The sequence below is a fragment of the Armigeres subalbatus genome, unplaced genomic scaffold, assembly GCF_024139115.2.
Source record: "Armigeres subalbatus isolate Guangzhou_Male unplaced genomic scaffold, GZ_Asu_2 Contig2026, whole genome shotgun sequence".
Classification (NCBI taxonomy): domain Eukaryota; kingdom Metazoa; phylum Arthropoda; class Insecta; order Diptera; family Culicidae; genus Armigeres; species Armigeres subalbatus.
The window spans coordinates 1-13,301 of record NW_026942865.1 but is presented as its reverse complement, the minus strand read 5'-3'; the positions used below and the strand labels follow the sequence as shown (position 1 = coordinate 13,301).

Sequence of the window (13,301 nt, the reverse complement as noted above, 5' to 3'; positions counted from 1 at the left end):
TAAAGGCCGATGGATTGCTGCCGCCGTGTGTTGCTTTTGCGACGATGGTGGCCAGATTGTGCGGCTCAAGGATGTCACTGGTCTTAGCGGTCGTCGAATGCGGAGTAAAGGCGCCCTGGCCTGCGGCTCGAGAAAGCCGCTGACGAGAGTGGCTGCCATAGACCACCGGAGGTTCACCGACACACTCCACATAATATATAAAACCCTGAATAATCCACCTAACCTTTCGCGTGCATTATTAAAAAATGTATTTTGACCCTTACTTTTGAGTCCATAGTCCGGTCTGTCCAATTTTCAATGGGAAACAATGGGACAATATTTTGCATCGAATGAAACTTGTTGCAAACAAATCGGTTAAGGATAAGTATCTGAAAAATGAGTGACACTTTTGCTTCATTTTTTTGGGTGGGTGCGCACAGATACACACTCACACACACACACATACACACGGGCTGCCAAAATGGTGAGTTGACATCTGAGAAGGAGCGACCTACACAGCTCTGGTCCTCACAAGTTCCAATCTCACGCTTCCACGGTTCTTCTGATGACAATCGACCGCCTGTTAAGGGTTTTGTACTTAGCTGGTAGTGCAGCCTGGGCACTGTTGTCCTTCTAACATCAGCTAGAGTGAGGTGGTGCGACCAACGGGACCATCGTCCCTAACCCCTAATCCCAAGGCGTTAAGCGACCCGTGCCGAGCGGATGCATGGCCAGGGGGGTGAAATAATGAGCTAGGCCTTTAACGGAGCCTGTGGGGTACCTGGGCACCCTCCACAGCAATTGTCCCTTACCGCGTCATGCTGGGCTCTGGCGTGGTGGACCTCTTTTCCCGAGCAACTCGTGGGACCAAAATGGAAAACCAAGTCAATTCTTCAATTAGTGGTAGTAGTGTAGGTGACAACCTTTCAGGTCTCCGCCTAGGAGGTCATAGGCAATAGTCGGCAGCCCAGTGCGCAGCACCAGCGTGGGTCACCTAACCATCTCCCAGGCTACGCCGGTAGAGGTTATGGACGGCCCATGGCTTGTGGGGGCGATGAACCGCAAACGCGATGGGCTTTCGGCCTTCGAGGTGGCGACGGAACAGCTGGACGCCATCATCGACTTTACGTCATCGAAGCATAATATCAGTAAGGACCCCAAGAGGAGCTTGCTGAAACTTTGAAAGTCGATGTGTAAACCCGTGAAATCCGTTGATTCGAGGTCTACCCAGACTGAGGCCCAAGGATTCGCCGACTCGGGCAAGGTCGAATCGACCGAGGGCGTGCCAGCGAAGACGGTGGTGCCAAAGTCTACCCAGCACGTCGGGGTCACTGCTCCAACGGAGCAGACACAAAAACGGGGGAGACAGTCTCCAGGGGATTAGCTCCCTGGGGGCCGCTCCAAAACGCGGAGGGTTACTACCCCGAACAAGGGTAGTGGAGCTGTAAAGCTGAGCCCCAGCCAGGTACCCCCAAAACCCGGGGAGGTAGGACCTGGAAAGGTCCGTCCACCCAGGAAAGACGGTGGTAAGTGGTTACAACAGGCTGAGAGCTATCAGCCGCACCAGACCAGGGAAATAGAGGGGTATGACGCCTCCTGGACCCTGGTCAAGAACAAGAGGAAACCGAAGACGTCAAGGGCCGAAAAGCAGGCCCATGCGAATGAGGGTAGCAAGAAGTCTAGGGTAGGCGCCAATCGCTACAGGGGTGATGCCCTAGTCATCAAAACGGACGAGGCTAAGTACTCGGACGTCCTGAAGGCAATGAGAAGTGTCGTCAAGCTCGGTGAACACGGCACCGATGTACGTCGAATAAGACGTACCCATATGGGCGATATGATCCTCGAGCTGAAGCGGGGCGTCTCGCAAAGGGCGCCACCTACAAGAAGTTGGCGAAGGAAGTCCTAGGCGAGAGGGCACTCACGACGGAGGTGAATCGAAGGATTAAAGACCTGGACGAGATCATCGAAGTCGAAGAGCTCGTCACAACAGTGTGAAGTGGAGACGCCCACCGCAGCCATTCGACTACGGAAAGGTCCGGCAGGGAGACAGGTAGCATTGGTCCGGCTATCTGCAGCGCACGCTTCCAAGGTAGTCAAGTTAGGGAGCGTCAAGGTGGGATGGTCGGTATGCCCTGTGGGCATATACGAGCAACCCGAAGTTTGCTTCAAGTGCCTGGAACCGTTCCTGGAATGGGACTGCAAAGGTCCTGACAGAAGCAAGCTCTGCCACAGCTTTGGAGGAACATACTGCCCTCCCAATTGTTTGATTTGTTCTAGCAAAACTGCGAACAGCAAGCACCCCATGGGGGGTTCGAAGTGCCCGGTGTTTAAGCGTGCTGAAAAATCACAGTGCAGGTAACGCAACTAAACCTGAATCACTGTGATGCAGCCCAGCAACTGCTGTGTCAGACAGTTGCTGAATGGGGGACGGATATCGCCATCATAGCAGATCCTTACCGGGTACTCGCCAGGAACGGTAATTGGGTCACCGATGGGTCTAAAATGGCGGCGATATGGACAACGGGGAAATACCCAGTCCAAGAGTTGGTGTCTTCGACACACGAGGGCTTCATCATTGCCAAAATCAATGGGGTCTTCTTCTGCAGCTGCTATGCGCCTCCTCGATGGTCAATCGAGCAGTTCGGTCGAATGCTAGATTGTTTGACGCCTAACTTGATGGGGCGTAGGCCGGTGGTAATAGCGGGGGACTTCATGGGGAAGCCGATCCACGAATCAACGGGGACAGATCCTGCTGGAATCACTGGCTATGTTGAATGTGGACTTGGCTAATGTCGGTACCAAAAGTAGCTACAGCTGGAACGGGGCCGAGTCGATTATCGACGTTACGTTCTGGAGCCCTGGCCAAACGAGTAGTTCTAACTGGAGGGTAGATGATGGCTACACTCACAGCTACCACCTGGCGGTTCGCTACAGTATCGACCATACGACCAGCATTCAACGGACGGAAGAAGGGGTGAGGCCTAGCCCTCGTATGTAGAAGACATCATACTTCAACGATGAGGTGTTTAAGGAAGCGCTCCGCCGCGAGCACAATACTCTCAGTCTGAGCGGCGAGCAGCTGGTAACAATACTCTCGCGTGCATGCGATGCGACCATGCCTAGGAAAGTTCACCCTAGGAATGGGATGCCACCGGCTTACTGGTGGACTCAAGCAATTGCGAACCTGCGCCGCGCCTGCCTACGGGCAAGGAGGTGGATGCAGCAAGCATGCACAGAAGAGGAGCGTGTTGAATGACGGGTGCCGTTCGTGGCTGCTAGAGCCACTCTGAAGACTGAGACAAGCAAAAAATCCTGCTTCGAGGGCCTGTGTCAAATTGCCAACGCGAATCCATGGGGTGACGCCTATAGGGTCGTAATGGCCAAGACACGTGGGGCGATGGCCCCTACAGAGCGGTCTCCAGAGATGCTGGAGAGGATCATCGCGGGGCTTTTCCCACGTCACGACCCAAGTCCCAGGCCTCACTTTGTGGAGCTGCCAGAGGCCAGGGTTGCCGCCGAGGGAAGAGTAACTGTGGCGGAACTTGCGGGGATTGCACAGTCCCTTAGTGTAGGTAAGGCGCCAGGACCGGATGGTATTCCGAGATCTGTCATGCAGAGATGCCTGGACGAGGGAGTCTTCCCTGAAGCATAGAAAAGGCAGAGCTTGGTCTTATTGCCAAAGGCGAGAAAACCACCGGAGCATCCGTCGGCATATAGACCAAAATGCCTGCTTGATACGGCGGGGAAGATGCTCGAGAAGATCATCCTCAACAGGTTGTTGATACGCACGGAGGGTGCGGATGGTCTATCGAGTAACCAGTTTGGCTTCCGAAAGGGTAAGTCGATCGTAGACGCTATCTTGTCGGTTACCAAATCCGCGGAGATAGCTACCCAGCGTAAGAGGAGGGGATTTCGCTATTGTGCAGTAGTGACTCTCGACATGAGGAATGCATTCAATAGTACCAGTTGGGCAGCTATTGCAGATGCGCTCCTGCGTCTTGGAATTCCCGAGTACCTGTACATGATTCTCGGAAGCTACTTCCAGAATCGAGTACTGGTATACGACAGGGAGGCGGGTCGGAACTGCGTTGACATAACCTCAGGGTTCCGCAAGGTTCCATACTGGGTCCGGTGTTATGGAACGTCATTTACAACGGTGTTTTGAGGTTCAAGTTCCCGGTGGGCGTGGTAATCGTCGGCTTCGCTGACGGTTTATGCAAGCAAGCGCAAGCTTCTGCCTAGTTTCGTTCTTTCCACACTGAGGTCACTGGGGGGGGCCAGCTTGGGGCATGGCCCTGCGTATTAACTGCTACAGAACGAAGTTAGAAAGTATGTATAGGCTCATGTGCCTAAGAGTTGCGAGCGCGTACAGTGCCGTGCCGCACGATGCACTTTGAGTCATCACCGGTATGATGCCTATTGACATCATTATCGGTGAAGACATAGAGTGCTTCGAAATGCGCGGCACGAGAGGCATCCGTAGGACTGTCAGGTTGGCCTCAATGGTCAAATAGCAGCGTGCGTGGGACAGTTTTGACTAAGAGTAGATGGACACATAGGAACCACCTGACCCCGGTTCTTACAGACATTATTTATACCGGTTCGGACACTCAGACTCGCCTGAGTATCCGGTGTGCGCAGGTTTAGAGGAAACGGTGGAACACGTGTTGTTCGTGTGCCCACGTTTTCGCACAATGCGTGATCACATGCTTGCCACATGTGGTCTGGACACTACTCCGGACAACCTAGTTCGGAGGATGTGTAAAGATGTAGTTGGCTGGAACGCCTTTTTATCGGCTATCGTCCAAATCGTCTCGGAGCTACATAGAAGGTGGCGCGTGGACTCGAGGAATGGCTAGTTCAGGCGTAAATAAGAGGTGGTCCAAGGGTTCGGAGTCGGCTTCATGGACGGAAAGGAGTCCTCGTCAAGGCTGGAGCAGGCGGAGGCACCGCGTCTGCAAGTCCCTCTGTCCCTCTGAGGTCAATTCGGAGTGCACGCGGCATCACCATTCTTGATGCGTGCCGTGCAGAAGGAAGCAGCCTCGAAGTCGACCCTTCCCACCTTCCGAGGACATAGGGCGTGATAAGGCCACCTGGAAAGCTGGCAATGCGCTGGCACGATACCATGGTGTTCTTCTAAAACAGCGAGTCACGATGTTCCGTGCTGCAAGGACACGCAGTTAACCTCGAGGGTGCATTGTGCACTGGCCCCCCTTTGAAGCATTACTTTCTGGTTGTACCGAAGGGACGATGGGCTCGGCGGCAATGGAAACGGTTTAGCGGGTCGGGGATGTAGTCCTGCCTTCCTCGTTTGCTGTTGGAGGTGGTCCCTAACTCCGCACTTTCTGGATGTCCAACCCAGGAAGTCTGTTGAGCAGACACACACACACAGACATCACCTCAATTCGTCAAACTGAGTCGATCGGTATATAACACTATGGGTCTCCGGGCCTTCTATAAAAAGTTTTTTTGGGAGCGATCATAGAGCCTTTACGTATACTTAGTATACGAGAAAGGCGAAAATAAAACAAATATACCACAATAAATTTACCACGATTTGTAGCATTTATTTTATCCGTAAGTGAAATTTTTTAACAGATAGCAAAACAAACTAGAATTCAAGCCTACTTCGATTATAATATAAAATCCATCTGTCATGATTAAAGTTTATAGCTAGCATAAAAGTTGGATAGCAAATGTTCATTAGGAAAAAAAATCTGAAGACTGAACCCAAGATGAATACACCACTAGGTGTTCCAATCTGCCAAATTCACGATTCAGCCATCTTGGATTTTAGTATGGGAAAGCCAGCCGGTTTGTTGTCGTTTTGCACCGAAAATGAATTTTTCACCCCCGCCTTCTTCTCTTCCATAAACTTGGCAGGTTGGAGCACCTACTACTATATTCATCTTGACTGAACCAAGACCAATTCCATTTTCGTCATTACAACAATGGTTTGAGGAATAAAAAAATATTGCACTAAAATTCTGTATGTCCTCCACTGACAGTCCAGCAAGGATATTATTATGTTGTTGCTTATAAATAATTCAAAGCTAGTTCTTCCATACATATTATATACTCAATTCAGAAGTGTGTTCTCTTTGATGCCCGTTGATTGCGAATTCAACGAATTCATCAGTTTTGGAAGGTTGTGAAGGCAATCGGTTGCTATTTGCAGCTCAGTATGCTAATGTCCTGTCAAATCTACCAAGAATTATTATTGAAATCTTATGATCTTAGGCATGGCATGGCAAAATTATTATTATGCTAATGCTGCTGTTCAAATATATTAATTTTAAACTAAACACCCATAATTAATTCATCTACGTCGAAGCGCTACTTAATCAAATTCCCCGCCCACACAAACCATCGATTTTGCCAAACTTCAAAGCATCAATTTCCTCGACTGCCTCCAGCTGCAAATATTGCCCGCGGAAACTTACGGATGCGGAAGCTATTCCGTATCATTATCATCGTTCGACATCGCTTGTTTATTAAATTAAAATGCAAAAATTTAATATCGCTTCCGGGCTCCGCACGGCGCACAACATATACACAATCCCATGCTGCTGGAGCACTCGTTAGCTCTCTGTGTGGGCATACTCGATCCGAAGTAATAACCGTGGAGGCCCATTCCCCGTTGTGAAAGCCCATGTGCGCACGTATTCCCATTACCATTCGTCTAGATTTTCATTCATATTCCAGTTTTTTTTTCAGTTTGTAGCCCCATTTCAGTCCGGATCGTAATAATCCATATTTATGGCATTTTCCACAGTAGTTTTCCCCCATCTTCGTGACTGACACGCACACATGGCCCATGATACTCACCGATCTCCTCTAAGGCACACATGAACACCTCCGGGGCCATGTACGGCTTGGTGCCAGACATGCTGCAGGCCAACCCATCCGGTGGCAGCCGGGTCGCGATATTGAAGTCGGTCAAATGTGCGTGCCCTGAAACGACAAGAGATAGAAGCGGATAGAGGAAAATAATTAAAATACGGCCCATCGTTACTGTCAGCGTGCTGTGTGCTGTTGGTTGCTGTTCCGCCGACGCTTTGCTTTTGCTTCCTTCCGGCGGCGTTAGAACTTTGAGGCGGCAGTTTTTTTCCTCGTCATAATAGAAGTCGGTCGGTCGGTACTACAGCGACACCCGTAAGCCAAACATTTTAAGTTCAATTGGGGACATGAAAATTAAGTCTTACGATCGGCAGCGACAACGACGGTGTCTGTTGGGTTGAACATTTACAACTAATAAAACGGCCATTTTTATAGGCGCGGATATTGGTAGCAAGAACGTTTCAAAAGAAGAAAGGAACATTCCGATGCGGTGTTTAAATAAAGTCTGAAGTATATTGTAGACGGCTTACCATCTCAATAGCAATTCAAATTGATTGCTACTTCGCAGGCCAGTATAAACATTGGAATAAAGTGAAGATGGAAGCTTTATCCGCATTAACAGAGATAGGTTGAGTAAACGATGTTGAAGAGCCCTCATGCCATCTTGAGTCTAAATCTTGGATGAGAGTAATAGAAATCAACAACAGACTAAAGAATTTGATTTGCAAACCGATTACAGCGTCAAACTTAACAAAACCAATCACTAGAATGACTGTGTCAGTATCATCACATTATAGGGGAACTGGGGGTAGGACGCCCACGTTAAGGAAAATGCCATTTTTATCAATGAAAACCACTATTTCAGCCAGTTTTCATCAGCGCATACTGAAGAACAGCATATCTGCGACTGACTACCGATAACAGATATCTAATTGTCCATTTTATTGCACAGAAATTTGATTTTCAAAAAGCACCCGAAAAAAAATGATTTTGAAATCATGCGGGGTGAGATGCGCCAGTTAATGGGTTAAAACGCGCATGTGCTTATCGTACTGATTTTCATTTTAATTGCCTACATTAAGGCAATTAACCGAATGTTTCAGCTGTTTCGGTCATACGAAATGAGCATGGGCGTAATGCCCCACACCGACCTCAGAAGTTTGAAGGCCCATAAAATCGTTTTAAAACCATTTTTGACGACGATTTCGTGTGGAACATAAAGAACACGAGTAAGCAGCATGGCTCATGGCTCAATTATTAATTTATCAATGTATAACAGCGACAGAAAGACTAAATTCCACCGAGCTAGAATTGCATCAAAACACGCAAAAATCGTTTTTTCGAGTTTTTCATGTATAACTAGAGAAAAATCATGAAATATATGTATCCAATGGCAATATTTTCATTGCTTTATCGTATAGACTATTGAAAATAATCAAAATGGGGATATTTAACCTTATTCAGGGGTGGCGCGTTTTAACCCCTATGGGCGTGCTACCCCCACTTCCCCTATTCCACTTGAAAATACCAAATAAAAGAAAAAATGGTTACGATGACGATGAAATCGAGATGGTAAAGGAGTTTACGGTAGAGCGGGTTGCTTTCGGAGCACTTCGTCTTCTTTTTCTTCTTCTTCTAATTTGCACTTCATCCCCCACTGGGATATTGCCTCATCGCAGCTTAGTGTTCTCTAAGCACTTCCACAGTTATTATCCAACCCGTAAAATTTTAGTACGATAGTTGACTATGAAGTTTCTTTGCTTCCATCCTCAGGCCACTGCGAGTTGTGGGCCTAGGACGTGGTGGGGTTCGACAATGGGCTTTGTAGATGTATAAATATAAGCTGCATGTATCGGCAAGAAAGTTCTGATCCTCCAACGCACAGTTTGATGGTTTTGAAAAAAGTGGGACATCGGCATTATCGACGAAACTCTCTCTTTTCCATTTTAATCTTTACCAATGCTCTGCAAAGTTGTTGGTGCTTCGAGAAAACATTTTGTCGTAGAAGAGTGCAAATCGCTATCTCTTCATTTAAAGTGCTATATCAGCTTTTATAGTTTTTCAACAGTACACCGTTTAATACACCTCTCAGGGTAACAGATTGTGTCAGCTGTTATTTATATAATTAGCTTCAGTAACTTTTACTCTTTTGTTACGTATATAAATCTTAGGTGGATCTAAGTAGATTCATAAAAATATTCCGTAAAATGTACCTCAGCTTTTTGAATCATTATTTCATTTCTCCGTGCATAATTCAGTTAGCATTATTTTTTCCTCGCTAATTTTTCCCAGTCCAGGTGCAGCGTTGTTGGAACATATAATAACAAAACGGGCAATGGGTAATGTTTTTAACATAACCGCGAGTAGACGTAGGACTTGCATAATCGTAACGTATTTACATTTACATAGGTATTGAAATTGAAAACGACAACTTCTATGCTGTGTATAATTATTATCAATTTGTTTATTCAAAACTTCTGGAAATAAAACTAATAATTAAATACGTAATTAGAATTGCTTTGTTTCTAACTATTAAGTCCTTATTTACTCAAGCAAATATAGGGCATTTATAGATTTCTTATTGATAGTATTTGAAGTTTAAAAATTCTAATAATAAAATTTTCTTGGGCAAAATGTGCTATTTTAGGGGAACTTTGTTTTCCAAACAAAGCATTATTATTATTTATTCAGACTAAGGCCGAAGTGGCCTGTGCGGTATATAAGAGTCTGTTACATATAGAAATCGGCTCGGTCCATAACTACACGTCGCCAACCACGCAGTCTACGGAGGGTCCGCAAGTCATCTTCCACCTGATCGATCCACCTTGCCCGCTGCGCACCTCGCCTTCTTGTGCCCGTCGGATCGTTGTCAAGAACCATTTTCACCGGGTTACTGTCCGACATTCTGGCTACGTGCCCGGCCGACCGCAGTCATCCGATTTTCGCGGTCTGAACGATGGATGCTTCTCCCAGCAGCTCATGCAACTCGTGGTTCATTCGCCTCCTCCACGTGCCGTCCGCCATCTGCACCCCACCATAGACGGTACGCAGCACATTCTTTCGAAAACTCCAAGTTGCGCGTTGATCCTCCACGAGCATCGTCCAGGTCTCTTGTCCGTAGAGGACTACCGGTCTAATGAGCGTTTTATAGATTGTCATTGAAAATTGCACCACTCGTTGTAATCCCTGCTCTTCGTATTACCCCTTCCAAAGCGATGTCGAATAGCAGACACGAAAGACCATCACCTTGCCGTAACCCTCTGCGGGTTTCGAAGGGACTCGAGAATGCCCCTGAAACTCGAACTACGCACATCACCCGATCCATCGTCGCTTTGATCAACCGTGTCAGTTTATCCGGAAATCCGTGTTCGTCCATTAGCTGCCATAGCTGGTCCCGATCGATTGTATCATATGCGGCTTTGAAGTGTGGGCATGGGAATGTGTGGGCATGTTGTATTCGCAGCATTTCTGCAGTACTTGGCGAATGGCGAACACCTGGTCCGTGGTGGAGCGTTCGCCCATAAAACCTGCCTGGTACTGCCCCACGAACTCCCTTGCAATTGGCTAGTCGATGGCATAAAATTTGGGAGAGTACCTTGTAGGCGGCGTTCAGCAATGTGATTGCGCGGTAGTTGCTACAATACAGCTTATCACCCTTTTTGTAGATGGGATACACGACACCTTCCATCCACTCCTGCGGAAAATTTCCTCCTCTCAAATCTTGGTAATGGCCCAGTGCAGCGCTCTAGCCCGTGCCTCACCACCGTGTTTAAATAGCTCTCCTTGTAGTTGGTCGAACCCAGGGGCTTTGTTGTTCTTCAGCCGGCCAATCTCCTCCTGGATTTCCTGGAGATCCGGAGCCGGTAAAATTATGTCCTGCGCGCGTTCTCCCAGGTCCATCACCATACCGCCATCTTCGTCTGCCACATCGCCATTCAGGTGTCCTTCGTAGTGCTGCCGCCTCCTTTGGATCACGTCACGCTTATTCGTAAGAAGGTTCCCGTTCATGTCCTTACACATATCAGGCTGTGGCACGTGGCCCTTACGTGAACGGTTTAACTTCTCATAGAACTTTCGTGTATTATTAGTGCGGTACAGTTGCTCCGTCTCTTCACGGTCTCAATCTTCCTGCTAACGCCTTTTCCTCCGGAAAATCTAATTTTGTCTGTTCCACGCCCATTTATATCGTGCCTCGTTCGCCCTCGTGCGGTGTTGCAGCAATCTCGCCCATGCTGCATTCTTCTCTTCAACTAACTGCTCACATTCGCCTACATACCAGTCGTTTCTCTGATCCGTGCTTCCAATGGCGGATCAAATATCTCTCCAGACATCTTCAAGAGACGTTGCGCCTAGCTGCTTTTACGTTGGAAGTGGCACTTCCAGCTGCTGCATGTATCCTTGGGCTAGTCTTCGACGCGTGTTGTACACCCTCGAGAGTTTTGAACGCAGGCATACTGCAACGAGGTAGTGGTCGGATACAATATTTGCACTGCGGTAAGTGCGGACGTTCGTGATGTCGGAGAAGAATTTACCGTCGATTAGAACAAGGTCGAATTGGTTTTCCGTTTCTTGGTTAGGTGATCTTCATGTGGCCTTGTGGATATTCTTGCGGGGAAAGAAGGTGCTTCGGACTACCATTCCGCGGGAGGCTACGAAGTTTATGCATCGTTGGCCGTTAGCATTCGATACGGTGTAGACTATGCGGTACTAGATACCTGACTAATTTTGCACCTACAACATCATACCGGGTTTGATACCTCGAATCGAAGGGCTCAGGTTCAAAATGCTCTGAAGAAATACCTTGGTTCTGCTTCTACTCACTTTTATGTCCACAAAACCGTATTCAAGCTTCAATTTGCGTGGCATTTTTCGGGAAGTTGTGGTAATCAATATTTGGATTGTATCTACTTGGTTAGGGATGTGTTGTGGAACCGAGTAATTAGCTCCTTCGATAAGTGGGTGGCTCCCCAACACTCGATCGGTCAACTTGGCAGAGGACAAATTTTTTTGAACTGGGCGAACAGTTGGTTTACCGGCACTGATAATTTCCGGATATGGATTCCTTCTGATTCAATTAACAACACACTCGCGGACAAATTAAAAATCACTATATTTAACTAAATCACAACCATTACACAATTAAAATTTATTTCGCTTACAACTAACAAATTTCGTTCTTAACTTAAATACGAATAAAAGTTGGGCCGTGCGAAGGCCTGTAACCGCGTGCCTGTTGTTGGGTTGGATAACCGAATTTGACTGACTGTCACAACCCGTCATCCGCAGAGTCATTCAGAGACAGAAATATCCCTCTCCTATACGCTGATTATATCTCCGCCAACATACCCACCACTGCAATCCCAGATAAGGCACCTCTCAACGTTCTCAGCTAACGACTGCAGCTCTCATCTTATCGCACAGACGGTATTGATAGGTACGAGCGAATATTTACATCAGCCAGATCACTTTCGCTTTCTGTAGCTGGACAGTTTCGTAGCTGGACGATTGAAAACCCATTGTTTTGTGGTGCAGCAACAAAGTGAGGATCGCAGTTGAATCCCGATGCTAGGGTTGTATTTCGCGTTGGATTTGGCAATGTGATTACGCAACATCCTCACCCACCCAGAAATTGCTTCAATTTCTGAAATGAGAATAAAATTTCCTCTTCGACGGGAAAGGATGGGAAGTGGGGTTTTTCAATCATTGGGCTAGCTGACTACACATTGGCTCCAAAGCCGGTAAGAAACAAAGTTTTTCCACTGCGCGTTTGAAAATACCGCCGGACGTCTTTAAAGTAACCACCCTTACTATTCCGTCAGCGCCCGGATGCGTGGCAATTATACGACCCATTCTCCATTTCATCGGAGGTTGGTTATCTTCCTTGATAACGACCAATTTTCCAACCTGGATTTGAATTGGTGACTTCCAACGCTTGTTTCTTCTTTGAAGCAAGCACAAATACTCACGCCGCCATCTCTTCCAAAAATCTTGGAGCAGTTTTTGCAGAAACTGAAAGCGGTTCAGACGGTTAATCGGAACATTTTCGAAATCTGTATCCGGCAAGTTCTGTAGGTTTGAGCCAATTAAAAAATGGGATGGTGTTAACGGCTCCAGATCAGTGGGGTCGTCCGAAATTGGTGTCAACGGTCGGGAATTAAGACAACCTTCTACCTGAATGAGTAGCGTGTTGAAATCTTCCGGTGATAATGGACTTTCTCCTACTACCTTCATTAGATGAAATTTAGCGGATCGTACAGCGGCTTCCCACAGGCCTCCAAAGTGGGGGGCACTTGGCGGATTAAAGTGCCATCGTGTTCCTTGTTCCGAACAGTGCCTCGCTACATTTTCTTGATGATCTTTCCTTCTCAGTAACTCGCCCAACGCCTTCAGCTTGTTTCGCGCTCCGACAAAGTTTGTACCGTTGTCGGAGTACACATCTGCACATTTCCTCTCCTGGCCGTGAACCGCCGGAGGGCTTGTAT

At 47.5% G+C, this 13,301-nt stretch overlaps 1 protein-coding gene across 1 annotated transcript in view; it reads right to left on the bottom strand.

Moving 5' to 3' along the window:
* LOC134203638 (serine/threonine-protein kinase 32B-like) overlaps positions 1 to 7,014 on the bottom strand; it is a 44,885-nt gene extending 37,871 nt beyond the window's left edge. The window contains exon 1 of the mRNA XM_062678521.1: positions 6,808 to 7,014. Coding sequence (XP_062534505.1) covers positions 6,808 to 6,988 — 181 coding nt within the window. The 5' untranslated portion in view covers positions 6,989 to 7,014. The remainder of the gene's footprint in view (positions 1 to 6,807) is intronic.
* Positions 7,015 to 13,301: the final 6,287 nt, after the last annotated feature.